At 42.3% G+C, this 19,622-nt stretch overlaps 1 protein-coding gene across 1 annotated transcript in view; it reads right to left on the minus strand.

Moving 5' to 3' along the window:
• LOC121275683 (secernin-1-like) overlaps positions 1-19,622 on the minus strand; it is a 155,140-nt gene that overhangs the window by 37,406 nt on the left and 98,112 nt on the right. Inside the window, exon 3 of the mRNA XM_041183226.1 lies at positions 5,126-5,307. Coding sequence (XP_041039160.1) covers positions 5,126-5,307 — 182 coding nt within the window. The remainder of the gene's footprint in view (positions 1-5,125; positions 5,308-19,622) is intronic.

Raw genomic sequence — 19,622 nt, forward strand, 5'->3', positions numbered from 1 at the left:
TGCCATAGGAGGGGGTTGAGGAGTAGGGGGTGATGGAGGAGTGGACCAGGGTGTCCCGGAGGGAGCAATCCCTACGGAATGCCGATAGGGGGGTGAAGTGAAGATGTGTTTGGTGGTGGCTTCATGCTGGAGTTAGCGGAAATGGTGGAGGATGATCCTTTGAATGCGGAGGCTGGTGGGGTGATAAGTGAGGACAAGGGGGACCCTATCATGTTTCTGGGAGTGAGGAGAAGGCGTGAGGGCGGATGCGCGGGAGATGGGCTGGACACTGTTGAGGGCCCTGTCAACAACCGTGGGTGGAAAACCTCGGTTAAGGAAGAAGGAGAACATGTCAGAGGAACTGTTTTTGAAGGTAGCATCATCGGAACAGATACGACGGAGGCAAAGGAACTGAGAGAATGGGATGGAGTCCTTACAGGAAGCGGGGTGTGAGGAGCTGTAGTCGAGGTAGCTGTGGGAGTCGGTGGGTTTGTAATGGATATTGGTGGACAGTCTATCACCAGAGATTGAGACAGAGAGGTCAAGGAAGGGAAGTGTCAGAGATGGACCACGTGAAAATGATGAAGGGCTGGAGACTGGAAGCAAAATTAATAAATTTTTCCAAGTCCCGACGAGAGCATGAAGCAGCACCGAAGTAATCATCGATGTACCGGAGAAAGAGTTGTGGAAGGGGGCCGGAGTAGGACTGAAACAAGGAATGTTCCACATACCCCATAAAGAGACAGGCATAGCTGGGGCCCATACGGGTACCCATAGCCACACCTTTTATTTGGAGGAAGTGAGAGGAGTTGAAGGAGAAATTGTTCAGTGTGAGAACAAGTTCAGCCAGACGGGGGAGAGTAGTGGTGGATGGGGTTTGTTCGGGCCTCTGTTCGAGGAAGAAGCTAAGGGCCCTCAGACCATCCTGGTGGGGGATGGAGGTGTAGAGGGATTGGACGTCCATGGTGAAGAGGAAGCAGTTGGGGCCAGGGAACTGGAAATTGTTGATGTGACGTAAGGTGTCAGAGGAATCACGGATGTAGGTGGGAAGGGACTGGACAAGAGGAGAGAGAAGGGAGTCAAGATAACGAGAAATGAGTTCTGTGGGGCAGGAGCAAGCTCAGACAATCGGTCTACCGGGGCAGTTCTGTTTGTGGATTTTGGGTAGGAGATAGAAGCGGGCCATCCGAGGTTGGGTGACTATTAGGTTGGAAGCTGTGGGAGGAAGATCCCCAGAGGAGATGAGGTCAGTGACAGTCCTGGAAACAATGGCTTGATGTTCAGTGGTGGGGTCATGGTCCAGGGAGAGATAGGAGGAAGTGTCTGAGAGTTGACGCTCAGCCTCCGCGAGGTAGAGGTCAGTGCGCCAGACAACAACAGCACCACCCTTGTCAGCGGGTTTGCTGACAATGTCAGGGTTGGACCTGAGAGAATGGAATGCAGTAAGTTCAGAGAGAGAGAGATTAGAATGGATGAGAGGAGCAGAGAAATTGAGACGACTAATGTTGCGCCGACAGTTCTCAATGAAAAGATCAAAAGAAGGTAAGAATCCAGAGGGAGGGGTCCAGGTGGAGGGAAGGGAAATAAATGCTGGCCAGTAACACCCACATTCCATGAATGAATTAAAAAATTGTGCATGCAGTGAATAACAGCCTCCACTCCAAGGAAGTCTGTAAACCTTCCAAATCCATGTGTTCACTCTGCCTTCTCTCTGGCAAGATGGAACTAAATGAAGTTATCTGTCTTTGGTCAGAGAACCTCAGTGACCTCCCTTAATTCGATAGTCAATTGCAAGATATTGCAAATATTGCCAGCTCCACCTGGAAGGATAAAAACATGAAAAGACACATTGCCACAATCACCTTCACAGCCACTGACAATACAGTTCTTTGCTCTGCTCTGAGGTTGCAGTTGCAGAAGGTGGCAGGTTTCAGTGAAGATATGTGTTCCAGTGTTCCAATGTTCCAGTGAAGCTCAACGCAAACTGGAGGAACGGCACCTCATCTTCCGATTAGGCACTTTACAGCCTTCCGGAATTAACATTGAGTTCAACACCTTCAGATCATGAACTCCCTCTCCTCCATTCTCATCCCCTTTTTCTAATAATTATTATATATTTTTCTATATATATTTTTCTTTTCCACCTATTTCTATTATTATTTTTAAAATTTATTTCCATCCATTGTTTTATCTCCACCTTTTCACCTATTTCGATCCCTTCCCCCCACCCACCCCAACTAAGGCCATCTGCCACTTGCTCATCCTGTTTTCTACCCTTAATGTTACCATTAGCACATCCTTTAGCTAACATCACCACCGTCAACACCCCTTTGACCTTTTGTTTATGACATCTTTGGCAATCTCTCCTTTGCCTCCAATTATCACTGGCCCTCTATCTAGCTGCATCTATCCCACCCTCCTTAAACAGCTTATATTTCACCACAATTCTATTTCTCTTTCGTTCTGAAGAAGAGTCATACGGACTCGAAATGTTAACTCTGTCTTCTTCTCCACAGATGCTGTCAGACCTGCTGAGTTTTTCCAGCTATTTTTGTTTTTGTTTCAAATTTCCAGCATCCGCTGTATTTTGCTCTTAAGTAGGATATCCCTATTGAAGCACAGATGTCTCAAAAATTCATAGTCACTAAGGATCTGGTAGGAGAATTGATCCGAGTAAATAAAAACAGAAAGTGTTGGAAAACCACAGCAGGTCTGGCGACACCTGTGAAGGCAGAAACATGAGGTTCAAGAAAACAAGATACAGACTAGCATTTGGGAAAAAAATGAATCAAAATTGAAGTTGCAGTGATGGTCAGTAACAGAACAAAGGCAAGATGCAAGATTGTTTTTGAACAGGGAATTGGTGTTGCATTCACTGGTATTGCAGAAGGTTTAGTTGTTCTTGGACAGTTTGAGCAGACAGGGGCTGTCTATGCTGCCTCGTCCCTTTCCCTCTTGCTTTCTCTTCATCCTGCTCCTTGTCCTTTTGCTCGCAGTATAGCTGGTTGCATGGTCTCTGCCCTCATGATGACATGTTTGTACAGCATGCAGCAGGCCATGACAACTCTTGACAGCTGCCATGCCAAGTACTGCAGGGCCCCTCCAGAGCAGTGAGGCAGTGTTTTAGCATGTTGATTGTCTGTTCTGTCACATCTCAGGTTTGCATGCCACCCACGTGTGCATGGATTGCGCACTGGTGTCACATAACTTGTAATCAGTGGATAGCTCTTGTTCCCCAGTAGTGTCTCTTTGGTTTGTTGTGGTGGCTCTTGTGCGGCTGGCACAGATTAATAGCAACAGGACTGCTGCCAGGATACCGAACATTGATTCCCCATTTAGATTCTGGTACTTTTTTGCCATGTGATGGTTTGAATCTTGTTTTTCAAGGTTTTGCTTTTGGATAGAGCTGTTCATTATTCTGGAAATTTAAACTCACTCTGGACAAATGCTTTGTCTCTTTACTACAACCATTACCACACCCTTTGCCTTTTGTTCCATGACATCTTTTGTCATGGAATCTCTCCCGCCATCTACCCTATTCCAAACCTTCTCTTTTGTTCTTCCTCCCTCTCCCTTTAACAGCATGTAACCTATCGCATTTCTACTGTACCCTCCTTCAGTTCTGAGGATGTCATATTTGATTCAAAATGTTAATTCTGTTTCTCTCTCTTCACAGATGATGTCAGACCTGCTGAGTATTTCAAACACTTTCTGTTTTTATTTCAGGTTCCCAACATCTGCAGTATTGTGCTTTTACTACAATATTAGCTGACATGGGAACCAATGGGGGAAGTTGGGTGGTCAGCAGTTTAGTGGGAATATAGACAAGGTAGAAGGAGGTGGATCTCGTGGGCAAGATGAACTCACAGAGGGCATGAGAGAAAATAGAAGAGAAACTAGAGAAAGAAGCGAGTCCAGGGCTTGGGCAGTCAAATAACAATCAACATGGTTTCAAAACTGGTAAGTTCAACCTCTGACATTTCCCCAACAAATTTATATTCCAAGTGGACATTGGAAATCTTATCTAAATCTTCCTTTCAAAAAAAACATGCATGAAAGGTTGTTCCATAATTTGAATGCAATGTTTACTGCTAGGTAGAAATTGGAGGTAAATAATGAATTAGCAGAAAGAGATGCTGGGAAGTGGTGTTAGGCATGGGGAACGTAGTGTCCCAGGGTATTAGTGCTGGGACTCCAATTGTTTCCAATTCAATTAAACAACGCAGGTTCAGAAATATAATGCAAGTTGGTCAAGGTCACAGATGATGCTGATTTGATGGGGGCCGGGGGTGGATAGGGGAGAGGTTAAATTCAATACAAAATTGCAAGGTGTTACTAACCTATATTGGGGTTTGATGGAGGGCGGGGGTGGGAGGAGAAGTAAATTTAATGACTGGAATCAGGGCAATTAGGTGAGAGCAGCAGAAGAATTCAAGAGTGATTGCAAACTGGCCACTCACCTCGTTCAATCATTGCAGAGTAACAATCAAAGTAAACAGAATATTTAGCCATATTGATACAACTGAACTGGTCACTATGTCACTATGTAGTGCTCTGTTCAAAGTTTGAATAATGCATTCAATTCTGGTCACCAAGAGAACGGAGAAAAACCCAAGCTCTGAAAACACTGCAGTCATGGGTCAAGTGCTGATCCCCTGTCCAATGCCAATGTAGAAAAATTGAGTCATTAATTTTAAACCCCAAAAACGGTTGGATGGGAAGTAAAAATGTTACATACTTCAAACATAACCCAGACATGCTTCAAATCCACCACTTCCATTTTTAAATGAGGTGTGATGGGGGGGAGGCATATAATCGACTCCGTGCAGGTAAGTCGGACATTGAAACCTTTTGAGAAGGTTAAGTGACTGCATTTCAACTAAAAATAGAAACCTTGTTAACGTCAGCCAGGTTTGCCTGGCCTCAGGACACCTGACAGGAAAAGGGAAGCGGAAAGGGCTTTCTGAGACAATGTCAGTTTTCACCATTCTAATAAATAAGTGATTTCTATTTTAAAAAAGATCAGTATTCCAGCTATTAATTAGATCGCAACATTCCTAATGTCCCAAATCAAGGCATTTTATGAACATTTCAGAGAACAAAAAAAATGAAAGGACTTTTGCTATTCTTTCCAATAGTTAATTACCTGACAAGATCCATCCCAAGTAATGCTTCTGTCTCTGTAGCTGTTTCTCTGGTCACCACAGCCCCATTACCAATACAGACTCCATGGTCGTTGGCTCCCATTTCTGCCCCCCACATCCAGGCTGATTTGCTTAGTGTTACAGCAAGTGTCCTCTGTACTTGATCAATAGCAATGTATGTGCACTGCCAAAACAAAAGAGATGGAAGATCAGTCATCTGGGCATCACATACCTTCCTTTAGTTTGACATAAAGAATCAAAGTCATTGCTGGGATGCATCCTAAATTATTGAGGGAAGCAAGGGTTCAAATTGCAGAGGCTCTGGCCACAATCTTCCAAGCCTCCTTATATATGAAAGTTCTGCTAGAAAACTGAAGCATTGCGAATGTTATACTCGTTTACAAAAAGGGAGAGTGCTCTATCTGCCAACTGCAAACCAGTCAGCTTAATGTCGGTAGTGAAGGAACTTTGACAAAATAATCTAGGTTAAATGAATTGGCATTTGAAATAATGAATGAATGAATGCCAACACAGATTTATTAAAGGCAAATTGTGCTTGAAGTAGTAATGGACAGCATTGGGCTTTGTATATGGGCTTTCATAATGCATTTGACGAAGTACCATACAAAAGACTTCTTCACAAAATTTTAAAATGTCTATGTAATAAAAGGGAGAGTGGCAGTAGATACAAAATTGATTAAGAATCAGAAATCAGAGTAGAGGTGAATGATAGTTTTTCATCCTGGAGTGAAGTGTACTGTGGAGTTACTCATAATTTTAAAGTTTGTAAATGACACAAGAATTGTATCACAGTGTGCAGTTATATTATAATTTTTTTTAAAAATGGTTCCAAAAGTTACATTTTTTAAACCTTGTACTGACTGTAAAGATTGTTTCAAAATGGCTCCAAGCTACCAGTCAGAATTGTGGATTTCAGACTGAGTCTCATCTTCCAACAGGACAAAAGACAATCCTTAATTTAATTGTGGTTCACTGTGATCTCGTCCAAGAAATAAAGTTTTGTTGATGCCTCAATGTGAGAAAGTAAATTATGCCTTGCCCAGGATTAATGCCAAGTACCACAAGTGGGGGATGGTTGAAGTGTTGATGCCTTATTTGGGAGATGATTTGGCATTTTGTATAGGTCACATGATAATAGTGGCCATCTTAGCTTGCCTGCTTAGGATAATATACAAAGGGCAGGAAGATGCCTACAACATAGAGATACAGCAAGAACCATCTTGAAGAAGCTTCAATCCAGGGAAAGACAGAGCAAGGCGTACAAAACAGCTACTGGTCTGCTGTAAAGTAACCAGGAAGCTAAAAGTGCCACACCTGCAGAACAGAAGGAACGTTCCCTCTTTCATGTAAAACTGATTTCACTTACTAAGCTCACCTGGTAAAAAATTGCTGGCAATTCAATAGCAGAAGCCATTACAGACAACTCTGCAACCTCAAGACCTTTACTTCAGATAACGCAACATATCTACTTCAAAACATATCAGACCTGCACTGAATACAGAATGAATTGTTCCAATTTTATAAGTATCGTTCAATCTTCATTTGTAATTTATCTTTGTGTCTGTATATAACTGAACTTTAGTAACTTTATCTTTTTTTAGGTAGCTTCCAGAGCACTAATGTGAAATAAACTAACCTTTTCCTGTGTTATTTTTACAATGAATTACTTACTCCTAGGGTAAAATATACACATTTGCATACATTGTTCATGGGCAACTTTAGGGAAATGTCTTTAAAGTATCTGTGACACTTGGAGATGTTATAAACAATGATGAGGATAACAGCAGACTTCAGAAGGACATAGCCAGACTGATGAAATGGGCAGAAACATGATGGATGAAATTTAATACATTGAATTGGTACATTTTGGTACAATGAATGAAGAGAAGCAAAATAAACTAAATAATGTGATTTTAAAGCACGTGCAAGAGACACATGGCAGTATATGTACACAAACCTTTAAAAGTAACAGGATATGTTGAGAAGGCTGTTAAAAAAAAGGTTACAAGGATCTTTGGCTTTATTAGACGAATAGATTAAAAAAATTTTAGGCTTTAGCCAAAGAAGTGTGTTTAATTTTGGAATCACACTTTAAGAGGGATGTCAAAAGCTTAGAGAGGATGCAAGAAGAGATTTAACTAGAATGGTGGGTGTGGAAACAGTTATATGCAAGGACTGGAAAAGCTGGGGTTGTTCTTCTTAGGGTGGTGAAGGCTGAGGGGAGATTTGATAAGAGATGAAAATCAAGAATGCTTTTGATAAAGTAAATATCTGTGCAATAGCACCATCATCTGCATACAGAAGCTCTCTGATTACTACCTCTTGAGACTTTGGTGGAGGCATGCAGTCTTGAGAGGTTGAACAGCTTCCCAGAATGGAACCGATGCAGGCATGTCCTTGTTGGCTTTGTTAAACATTGCAGCAAATAAGAGATTGAAGAGTTGGGGGGCCACAAAGCATCCTTGCTTTATGCTGCTGGTTACCACAAAGGCATCAGACCTCTCACCACAGGCACAAACATGTCAAACCATGCAATTGTGTAGTAGGTACAGAATTTTGACTAACTTGATTGGACATTCGAGCTTGGAGGGTAAAGACCATAGATCAAGTCAATTCATACTGTCAAGAGCTTTTGTTAAGTTAATCAACGGCATATATAGATCCTGATGTTGTTCTTTGAATTTTTCTTGTAGTTGCCTTGCTGCAACCATATCTGTGGTCCACAGTTAGCTCTAAAACCCGCTCTATGGTTCCGGCAGAACATCATCTATGAGGATGTCTCGTAGACAGTTTAATAGGACTCTTGTAAGGATATTTTCTGTGATTGGGACTTGATTTAGTCCTTGATAGTTGCCGAATACATTTTTGGATTCTTTCTGCTTCTAGATGCTCACTATGTTGGCATTTTTGTTCTCTGTGGAACTTTCTCCAGGTCCCAGATGCTCTTGACGGTTGCAAGCTTGTTCATGAGCTCTGTACAATTATACATCTCAATCTCTCATGGAATGCCATCAGGACTAGGAGCCTTGCCTTGTTTGGTTGATTTGATTGCCTTTATCAACTCTTCAGTGGAAGGGGGAAGAGACAGGCTTTCTTTCTCAGGAACCTGATCAATTTGATGCAGGGAATCTGCTAAGATGTAGGTATCTCTGCTGAGGAGCTCGGTGATGTGCTTCTACGATCTTTCCATTATAGCTGTCTTATCAGTGATTAGTTCCTTTCTATCAGCTGTTAGGATAGGAGCAAGATTGGATGGGCTTTATACAGCCTTCAGCTCATTGTGAAAACATAGATCATGCCTCTCAGCTAGGCATCAGCTTTTGTGTTCCACTGGTTATTCTGCACTTCTCTTAAAGTACACTGGGGCTTGTGTTTAGCATTTTTATTGACTTGATGCTTGGTTATTTACTGTGGGGCTGCTGGAAAACTCACATGTACGAGCTGTTTCTGATTGAGAACAGCGGAGACATTTTCATCATTATCATCAAACCAGCCTTGGTGCTTGTAGTATCCCAGGATGTCAACTGAAGTCTTGAAGATCTGATCATGGAGCTATTTCCATTCATCTTCTATGTCACTTAGGGGAGGAAGATGAAATTACAGTGTTGTCAAGTGGAAGGGTTCTTGAGAAATTTGACATCTGGCTTTTGCTGTGCCTGACAAGTTGATTTACAGTGTTTTGGCTGGATCTTTAGACTCAGCTTGGTGCGGATCTGGTGGTGGTCAATCTAGCAATCAGCTTCTCGCAAGGCACGAGTTATTCTGACATCGGCCTTTCCATTCTATCTGACAAATGATACACAAGGAGATGCCAGGACTTAGCTCCTGGGTGTTGCCAAGTTATCTTGCATTTTCCTTTCAGGTGGAACATGGAATTAGTTATGGCAAGGTCATGATTGACACAACGAAAGTAGAACGGTTCCATTTGAGTTTTCCTTTCTGACTTCATATAAACCAAGGATGCCAGCCTATCTGATGTGGTCATGTCTAATGCTGGCATTGAAAGCACCTATAAGGACAATTTTGTCACATTTAGGGGCTGATTGTCGGAGATGATCCAGATCATCATTTAACCTCTCCTTTACGTCTTCACTATTGGTCAATGTGGGGACATATGCACTTGAGTGTTGCGTGTCTCCAGTATTTATGTAGGGGAAGGCATAGATTCATCTGGCATCTGTTGATGCCTTTGTGGAGGTTTACCAGATCCTTTGTAATCTTTTCCCTGATGGCAAAACCAATCCCTGCCCCTCTATGTTCTGTAGGAACTCCAAAAGAAAGTGTATCCTGCTCCTATTTGTTCAAGCTGGCCTTCTCCTCTTATTCTTGTCTTGCTAAGGGTAGTTATAGCCACACCATACCAGCTAAGTTCCCTGCTTACTAGACCTGTATGGCATTCAGGTTCATTGCTGGTTTGATGATCAAGTAGGGTCAAACATTCCAGCATGCCACTGTCATGGTTTTTGGCTTTGTTTGTTATTGCTTTCTTCTGCAGTTTCTTGCCATTGGATTAAGTCACTCCCAGCCATGGTATGCTGGGCAGTAATGCAAGAAGTAGTCTTTGTTCAGGTCCTTTTAATCAACCCCTCTGGTGAAAAACAGCCAACAGTGGTGCATCCTTAAATAGGATTTGGATGAAGGGACTGAATGTATCATAGCAAAATTTGCTGATGACACGTAGGTAGGTAGGAAAATAAGCTGTCAAGAGGAAGTAGAGAGTCTGAAAAGGCATATAGGCAGGCTAAGTGAATGGGCAAAAATTTGGCACATGCAGTATAATATGGGAAAGTGTAAACTTGTTCACTTTGGCAGGAAGAATAGAAAAGCAGTATCCTATTAAATTGGAGAGAGGTTGAAGAACTCGGTGGTACATAGGGATCTGGGTGTCTTGGAACATTAATCACAAAAAGTTAGTATGCAGGTACAGCAAGTGATTAGGGTGGCAATAGAATGTTTACTTATTGCAAGGGGAATGGAATGTAAAAGTAGGGATGTTTTATTGCAGCTGGACAGAGCCTTGGTGAGCCCACATCTGAAATACTGTGTACCGTTTTGGTCTCCTTATTTGAAAAAAGATATAATTGCATTAGAAGCAGTTCAAAGAAGCTTCACTCAATTCATTACTAGGATGAGGGGCTTAACTTATGAAGAAAGGTTGAACAGGTTGGGCCTTTGGAGTTTAGGAGAGTGAGAAACAAAAACAAAAATTGCTGGAAAAACTCAGCAGGTCTGACAGCATCTGTGGAGAGAAAGACAGAGTAAGTGTTTTGAGTCCGTATGACTCTTCATCAGACTCTTCATCATAGTTCTAATGAAGAGTCATACGGACTTGAAACGTTAACTCTGTCTTCCTCTCCAGAGATGCTGTCAGGTCTGCTGAGCTTTTCCAGCAATTTTGTTTTTGTTTCAGATTTCCAGCATCCACAGTATTTTGCTTTTATCTTAGAAGAATGAGAGTTGATCTGATTGAAATATATAAGATCCTGAGGGGATTTGATAAGGTGGATACCCAGAGGATGTTTCCTTTTGTGAGAGAGTCTAGAACCAGGGGACACAAGAATGAGATGATTACAGTTTAAGACTGAGATAAGGAGAATTTTTTTTCTCTCAAAGGGTTGTTAGTCTGTGGAATTCTCTTCCCTAGAAAGCAGTGGATGCTGCGTCACTGAATAGACATGGGAGTTAAGGGTTATTGGGGGCTGATGGCAAAGGAGTTGAGGTACAACCAGATCAGCCATGATTTTATTGAATGGTGGAGCAGGCTCGAAGGGCTGAATGGCCTACTGCTGCTCCTAAATCATATGTTCCTATGTTCCCGGAGTAGCTGCTGGGTCATCGCGTAGGCTTGCCTGATGCTAATGCTGCTTCTGAGTACATCAAGCAACTGACCATCATCTAAAGGCCCATCTACCCGCAGGCTGAGGACTATGACTTCCAATATGACTGCACCTGTCATTTTGCCCACTTCCCATCGATGTAGGCCTTTGTTGTATATCTGTAGGCTACACTTCAGAAATAAACCTACGCCAAGGCATTTGGTTATAGTGAAGGAAGGGTGTCTGCTGCTGCCCCCACTCTCTTGGCTGCTTTTGTATGATCAAAGGCAATGGGATCCAAGATATCTAGCTAGATGGGCAGCTGCAGTGGGTGGCTGATAAGGCATTTCCCTGCTTTCACCCTTTGCTAGAATCCACACTGCACTGCCATTATACCATATCTGCTGAAAGAGCCAAATACTTGTAGGTGTCGCCTTCATACTGCAAAGGACTTTGTGAACCTCTACCTCACAGTGGAGGGACAGATATTGGAAGACTGGAATAGTGATCACCACAAGAAAGGTTGGATAGGACTTTAGATGAGAGACTGTAGACTCACAAAGGACCTCCGATCAGAGATCAGCCTCCTTTTTGCTAATGAGGCATTAGCTAGAATCCGTCTGGTAAACAAGATGAGAGTTGCCTCACACCCTCATCAGTGTGAATACATTGATAGCACATCAGTTCCGCAGAGCTTTCACAACACTTGTCTGGGCGTTTAAAAGGTCATTTGCCAGTGTGAACCAGCTGGTGTGTCAGCAGGTTGGTTGAATTAGTGAATCCCTTCCCACACATAGAGCAGGCGAACAGCTCTTTTGCAGCACGTTGGAAAATTGCCTAACCTTCTTCCCGAGTGAGAGTGGCTGAACAGTGTGGAATCGGTATGAATGTGCTAGGCTCCATAAGGGAATGTGGGTTTTTAAAACTCGTAACAATCTGAGCATTTAAACCCTCTTGCTCCATTATGAGCTCGCTGGTGTGTATGGAGGCTGGTTGACCAAGTGAATCCTTTCCAACACGAAGTGCAGGTTAATGGTCTCTCCCTGATAGGCACGTGCAGATGAACTTCCCGCTCAGATGGGTAATTGAATCCCTTGCCACAGTCCTCACATTTACATGCTTATCCCCAATGTGACTGTGTCTTGACAGGCCAGATGATCAACTGAAGCCTCATCTACAGACAGAACAAGGGTATGGTTTGTCCCCACTGAGCTCTCGTGTTCAAAAGCCAATAATATTCATATCCCGATGCCCCCCAAGGCTAGCTATGGGACATTCTGAGTGAGCCTTGGACCTGTCCTTTGGTGTGAGTCTGACTCAGTGGAAACGGGAGAAAAGACTGGGAAGTGCCGGCTTCGATGGGGGAGGCACTGCACCATTGCTTTAATGGTACCACAGTCCCCACCCCCCCAACACTCACAGGGCCCTGACTGTATATCCGCTGGGCCTGGCAGTTCTGATTTGTGGCCCAAAAGCTGCAGATAGTGTTGTTGAGGCTGCACTTGGCCCTGCATAGCTGCAGTTACAAGTGCTCAAAGGGGTTTACAGGTACACAACAATCTAGCAATCTGCCTTACACCTGACTACTAGGATGGTGAGATGCGTGCCTGTGGGAAGCGGTAGTGGCTCCAAAAAGCACAAACCTATAGTCTTAGGCTTAGGCATTCGCGTCCCTACCATTTCACAGTGCCCTTGTTCTTTCCTGTAAGCTAGCCAACCCACACTGCTACCACCCTGCCAACATGGTGCAGCTCAGAGTTGAAACTTCTAATCTCAGAGCTGCTCAAGCTCTGTCTGCCTATAGTCTTGGAGGACATCATTGAAAGTCAGCAACCTTCCACTAGCCATCTTGCCGTGGCTGGGATGGTACTGAACAGAGGCAAAGGAAATCTTCACCATCTTTGTACAGGACTTTGTGCAGAGCTCGGAGCTATCCTTTGCATATTGGAACTGGCCCATGTTAATAGAGTCATATACTGCACAGAAGGAGGCCATTAGGCCTAGCAAGTCCATGTGGGCTCTCTGTGGAGCAATCCAGTTCTATAGGAAATAGGAATTGACCAACTACATCACCATACTTGTAGACCCAACCATGATGCAATGTCTGATGGTCGATGCCTCCCTTCCTACTGCAGCACAAGCAGCTTCCAAAAGTCTGGGTTTTGCACCGAAAGCTCAGACTTACATCATGCAAGGTCAGCTTGCTACAATCTAAGCTCTGACTGCTGTTATTATGGCTGTGGAGATCAGTGTTCAAAGGGGATTGCAGCAATCTGTCTTCCAACAAATTACTAGGATTGCTGAAGCATTGCTCCAAGAATTCAGCTGTGGTGCTAGGACCTGTTGTCCTCTCAGAATGACAGCATTTGTGATCCCACACCTGCTTGTTAGTCAAGTGTCCAAGATGCCACCACACATGTCCAGATGCTGCAGTGTGAGTCTGGGCCTTTTAGGCCCAGAGTTGCTCAAGATCTTCCTCCAAGGGCATCTGCTGTCTCCTCCATTAAAAGTCAGCAGTCTTCTCCCAGCTATACTGCAACCACTGGGGTAGCACTGCGTAGGAGCACACCAGTCTGCAAACGCATTGAGACGATAAACAGTGAAGGCACAAAAAATAGTCATGAATAAATCATGACTATTGCGTTCAAACTCCAACTGATGTAAAAGTTTGGTTTGGAATGTTAATTTTGTGATGGCTTTCATCGTTGCATTATGGCCAAGTAGGCGCTGTGATGGTCAGTAACAGAGGGAGGGCAAGGTGGAAGGCTGTAGGTGAATGGGGAATTGGGGGTTCTTTACTGGTATCACAGATTGATGAGTTGTCCATGCACAGTCCAGCCAGAAAGAGCTATCTATGTTGTCTCCTTCTTTATCCTCCTCCTGCTCCTTAGGGACAGGTCGTATAACATTTAACGAGGTTATATCCTCATGATGGCATGTAGACCACCACGACTCTTGACAACTACTCTGCTGAGTACTGCTGGACTCCTCCCAATGTAGTCATGTCAGTGTAAACATTTTTCGGCATGTCAATTGTCTATGCTATTACATTTTGTGTGGCAACGTGGGTTTCAATTATATGCATGTTGTGCATGTGTGTGGGTTGCACACCAGGGTCATCAGCCATGTGGTCAATGGCTATTCCTGGTCACCCGGTATTCACCCATTGGTTTGCCATGGTGGCTGAATTGTGGCTAGGGGCAGGAGGCTGCCACAGAATTAAAATATTATGACTGCTGCCAAGATAGAATCATAGAATGATTGCAGCATAGGAGGCCATTCAATCTGTCACGTCAGTGCTGCTCTCTGAAGGAGCAATTTGCCTAGTGCCACTCCTCTGCCAAGAATGTCTACTGCAGCATCCATGAATGGGAGCAACTGATTAGTGCAAAAGCCTTGAAGTCAGGACCAACTCCTTCAGCACCTACCACATCATTTCCTGTAGACTTCAGCAACTTCAAACAACTATAAAAAGTAGCAAATACTTGTACAATCGCAGGAATGGCCTGAAGTAATCAATCAGAAATCAAACTGAAAATAACTAATGATCCCTTTAACCAAGGCTGCTGGGGTCCTTCTCACTGCTGATGGCTTGTTCAACCATGTGTGATTAATAGGCGGCATTCGCTGGGATCTTGAGCTCTGAATTGGCAGAGTGGCATAAAATCAGTGTTACATAGGTGAAAATATACTAATGCCCTCAGCAACATAGCATTCAGTGTGACTGGCACCAAAGATTTGTATGCATACAATGGATGGCACTTTGGACCTTCAAGACCACTTGCCGTGCCAAAACATTAGTGCAACACATCAGAACTTTGCACCCTCTACATTCACATATAGTATTAGCATTTTTGCAAGTTTAAACAAGTCAGATATTTTCAATTAAATGCGCATAATATAAAATAGTAGCAGTAGCAATAAAAACAAATAGTTTGATCGATCATTTTTAGTAGCTAAAGAAAATGCTTCAACATTACGGTCATGAATTTAACTTTACTGAGTGTGTTAAAGTACTTAATAATACTGACAATGAGGCACCTAAAGAATTTACTAAATGCCTCAAAATTTTAAATAGGAAAATCATTTTTAAAAAACCTTGCAATAGATTAAACAATACAAACTCCCAGTCATTTCCTGCAGAAGTTCAGTACATTTAACAGTTTTCTACAGGAGGCAATTTCAAATCAATTAGTTTTTACTAGACTCTCTGATGTATAATAAAAACATAAGTTCTGGAAATACTCAGAAGGTCAGGCAGCATCAGGGGAGAGAGAAACAGTTAATTTTTCAGGTTGATGTTTCTGTCTTCACAGATGCTGCCTCACCTGCTGAGTATTTCCAGTTTTAAGATTTCCAACATCCACAGATTTTCCTTTTTCTGTGTCTTTTTAGGATAGGCAGACCAGACCTAAATTGAAGCAGTTCAATATTATAGATCTCGTTTGTGAATTAGTACATTTATAAAACTTAAACAATTTGCAGTTATATACTTCCAATGTACTTTTACAAAGTAAATAGCAGTGCTTTGTATTATACATGTAGAATGGAAGACATGTTCAGAATCCAAAATAGAATCAATAATGCATTAGCTGAAAATATTTCTCATTCATATGATACTGCACTCAAGTCAGACTAATAGATACTCTTCACAAAATGTTGATGCAGTGAAAAAGTAAAAATCGCAATTCTTGTGTACTCAATAGCATGTGAAATCTGATCTAATATTTTTACACTATTACAGATGGTGCAATATAACTAGATTCTGGAATTGCATGAGGCTGTTCTGTTGTCCTTGATAGGGATTTAATAATTTCATGAGAGGCTAGGTGGACATCTGTTAGATCCTGCTTAACAGTGAGCAGTTTTGCTTCTTTTCAACAAGTCAAAAACCATATTTCAGATTGAATATGATTTATTGATTTTAAAAATGCATTTGTGATGTGCAGGGACAGTTAACATCTAATATCTGATCCCGTTTCAATCTTGTGAGATTGAATTAGCTCAGACTTTCCAAGACTCACATGACGGTGACTGTAAAATCTTTGAGGGACGCATTCTTTAAAAGACTTAAAAACTGAGGTTCCTAGGCCGTAGAGGATCCATGATCCTGTCCCATAAAATTCCCAAGACTACCAGAATTTTGTCCATCTTTGGAATTCTGACTTTTTCCTGTACTTAATTGTATCTAACTCTGTTGCACACTAACAAACAGGTTTTTTTGCAATGATAGCATCTCAAAAGAAGCATTGTCATCTCTGGGATACTTTACCTTGGAAAGAGGAGGGAAGATGCTCATTTTAAGGGAAAGGAGCATGGGAATAAGTAAATTAGAAGCCTTTGCCATCATAAGGGAAGGTATATTAAGAGGTAGGAAGTTTAAGATAAACAAGGTGCTTGGCTCTGTCAATTTCCATCCAAAAAGTGCTAGTGGAACTGGCTGAGGAAACTGCAGGAATTTTCTGAAGTTTATTGGAGCTGGGTAACATCTCATTCTTTCTTGTTAGATGGTACGCACCAGGCCAAAATTAAACATAGTTCATTATTTCTTCAAGATAAAAGAAATCAGTGCAATGGTCTGAAAAACTGTCAGCCCTCAGGCTGAACAGTGTTCTCTTCAGTAGTGACCCTAATAGATGCCCAGATACAGGTGAACTTCTGCAATAAAATATTGTTGATAATTGATGGAACAGAAGGAAGCAGTCAACAGATTTAATTCAGTTACAAGCACCTTGCGAATAATAGATGAGCCAAGTGTAGATACAAAAAAAACAGTTTTTAATTTCTCCTTGTTTTGAAATATCTCCAAAGAAATCTGGAGTTAAATCTTGGCTGTACTGTATGAAGGCAACAACTACACTGAAATCAGTAGAGTAGGATGAGCCAGCAACTCCCTAGTAGTGTAAAACTACAGAAGTAATAAATGATTTTCACTGTGTTGATTCATGGGCCTATATAATAAATTGCCCTGGTTTTACCAGCACAATCTGAATCCAAAGTTGCCTTAATGGTAGAAAGCAAAGAGTAATGGTTGGTGGGTGTTTTCTTGACTAGATGGCTGTTGCCAGTGGAGCTCCACAGGACTTAGTACTCAGTCGCTTTCTTTTTTAGTTTATATGAATGATTTAGACTCAAAATAGGGGGCACGATAAAGAATCAAAAATTGGCTGTGTGGTTGACGGGGGGAGGAAAGCTTTAGGCTGCAGGAAGATATAGATAGTCTGGTCAGTTGGGCAGAAACGTGGAAAATAGGATTTCATCTGGAGGAGTGAGAGGTAATGCATTTTGGGAGGTGAAACAAGGCAGGGAAATGCATAATGGAAGGATATGGAGTAGTGTGGAGGAAGAGAGGAACATCTGGGTGCATGTCTACAGATCCTTAAAGATAACAAGCATAATATAAGAGTCTGGGACATGCAGAGTTAATGTGGGACTGAGTATAGTACTACTTACACAGGGATGTGAGAAGGCATATGACCCAGACCCAAGCTCAGTGTGGTGTTGAACAAAGATGTGTTAAAACCCAAGCATGGAGATAGCTTCTAGCCTGTACCCTTCCCTGTACATGTGTAAATAGTTCTAATGGTTAATAAAGACTTACAGTTATTCTACTAAATACTATGAAGATTTCTTTAAGAGACACCGTTCTGTAACCAACATCACCCCAATATGGTGGGAGCTGGGGATCAAAATCCCTCAACCTCAATAAAATGCTGAAACAAGCGGAGATGCTAGAAGAGTAAGACAAAACTTTAATGAAAATTCTGACCTGAGAGAAACTTTTAACAGAAGCTGAAGACACAGAGAATATTCACCAGAAAATGCTCCAGCGAAAGGCCTGGAAGCTGAAGGCAGAGGTATTACTGCACCAGAAGACTCCATTGAATCTCCCTTGGAAGTCCAATTGCAGAGCACTGAGTTCACAGAGCTTGCAAGGATGAGCTGTTATAGGCTGCAGCCAGCCAATGAGAACCCATTCCCTATATTTAGTGTCAAAGACACGATTGAAGGAAAGCCCATCACTAAAAACCCAATTCCCCAGCTGCAGCCTCAACATGTGGCCTATGAACTCATAGGATCAGAAAAAGAATTATTTAAATCTCTCACAAACATCGTGACAGTCCAGCTCAGAAAACATCAAGCATAACTTTAAATTCAAATGCATCATTACATGTCATAGTAAACCACGGAACAGAAGAAATTGCCACATAGTCGATCCAGGCAGCCATTATTAAGACTCCTCTTCAAGAAGCATGCCATCACTATTTTGCAGAGCCCACCAAAACACTAAGTGCAAGAAATCTCTTTCTTTCAGAGTCAATGGCGACACCACCTTGAAAGCCTGTATGCTCTTAAAGCTGCACATTCAATTTAAAAATTCCCAACATGAATTGCAATCCAACACTCCAATTCAATTTGGCTAATCCAAGGGCCAAATCCAACAGGAAATTTGGCATCCTTGAGAAGCGATTTTTCAAATTACTAGAGTACATCAGACTCAGTGAAAAAAAATAATCAGAGGGAGTGCAAATTACTGCCTTTTTATACTGGTTTTGCAAATCACTATCCTAATGTAAGTCATTGATGAATCCACAACAAGCCTTGAGGAACTATTAATAGCCTTTGATGAGTATTTTAATCTTTAAGTCGAGGAGAGTGCAGAGCTTAAAAAGTGGCACAGAAAACCCCCAACAAAGTGACAAAAGGCAGTCCCTAAACAAAACACACAAGGGCACCAGAAAGGCAGGAAACTTTCCAGAAGTCCCAAAGGAATACCTTTTTGAGGACCCTGACATGTTTCCAGGATTTTACAAGCAGCTGGCAGTGAACAACCAGGAAACAGCCCTGTGACAGGCTGGGCAAGAAAAAGCAGAAGTATAATCATAAAATGGCGTTGTCAAGGTAGCGTCGCCATTGACTCTGAAAGAAAGGGATTTCCTGCGCTTACTGGTTTTGGGGGCTCTGCAAAATAGTGATGGCATGCATCTTGAAGAAGATTCTTAATAATGACTGCCTGGATCGGCTGTGTGGCGACTTCTTCTGTTCTGTGGTTTATTACGACAAGTAACGATGCATTTGAATTTAAAGTTATGCTTGATGTTTTCTGAGCTGGACCGTCACAATGTTTGTGGTGGCAGAGTGGTATTGTCACTGGTCACTAATATTCTAAAGGCCCAGGGTAATGCTCTGGGCACCCGGGTTCGAATTACACCATGGTAGAAGGTGATATTTGAATTCAGTAAAAATTTGGAATTGAGAGTGTAATGATGGCCACGAAACCATTGTCGATTGTGGTAAAATCTCACCTGGTTCACTAATGTCCTTTAGGGAAGGAAATCTGCCATCGTTACCTGGTCTGGTCTACATGTGACTTCAGACCCACAGCAATGTGTTTGAACAAGGGCAATAAATGCTGGCTGAGCCAGTGACGCCCACATCCCATGAATGAGTCAAAGTGGAACTGGACGATTTGAAATGCAAGCTTTAAGCTGAATAAATACCTTTGAGAATGCACGATAAACTGAATCTTCAATGAACCAAACTGTTCGAGTTCTGAACAAACAAGTTTCAGAGACATCACCAAGGTACCAGGAGGAGATAATGACCCTTCATTCCACAGCTGGCAAATTGAAACAGGAGTTGGGAAAAATCAATCAGCTAT

Source organism: Carcharodon carcharias, chromosome 3 (assembly GCF_017639515.1).
Source record: "Carcharodon carcharias isolate sCarCar2 chromosome 3, sCarCar2.pri, whole genome shotgun sequence".
Lineage (NCBI taxonomy): Eukaryota > Metazoa > Chordata > Chondrichthyes > Lamniformes > Lamnidae > Carcharodon > Carcharodon carcharias.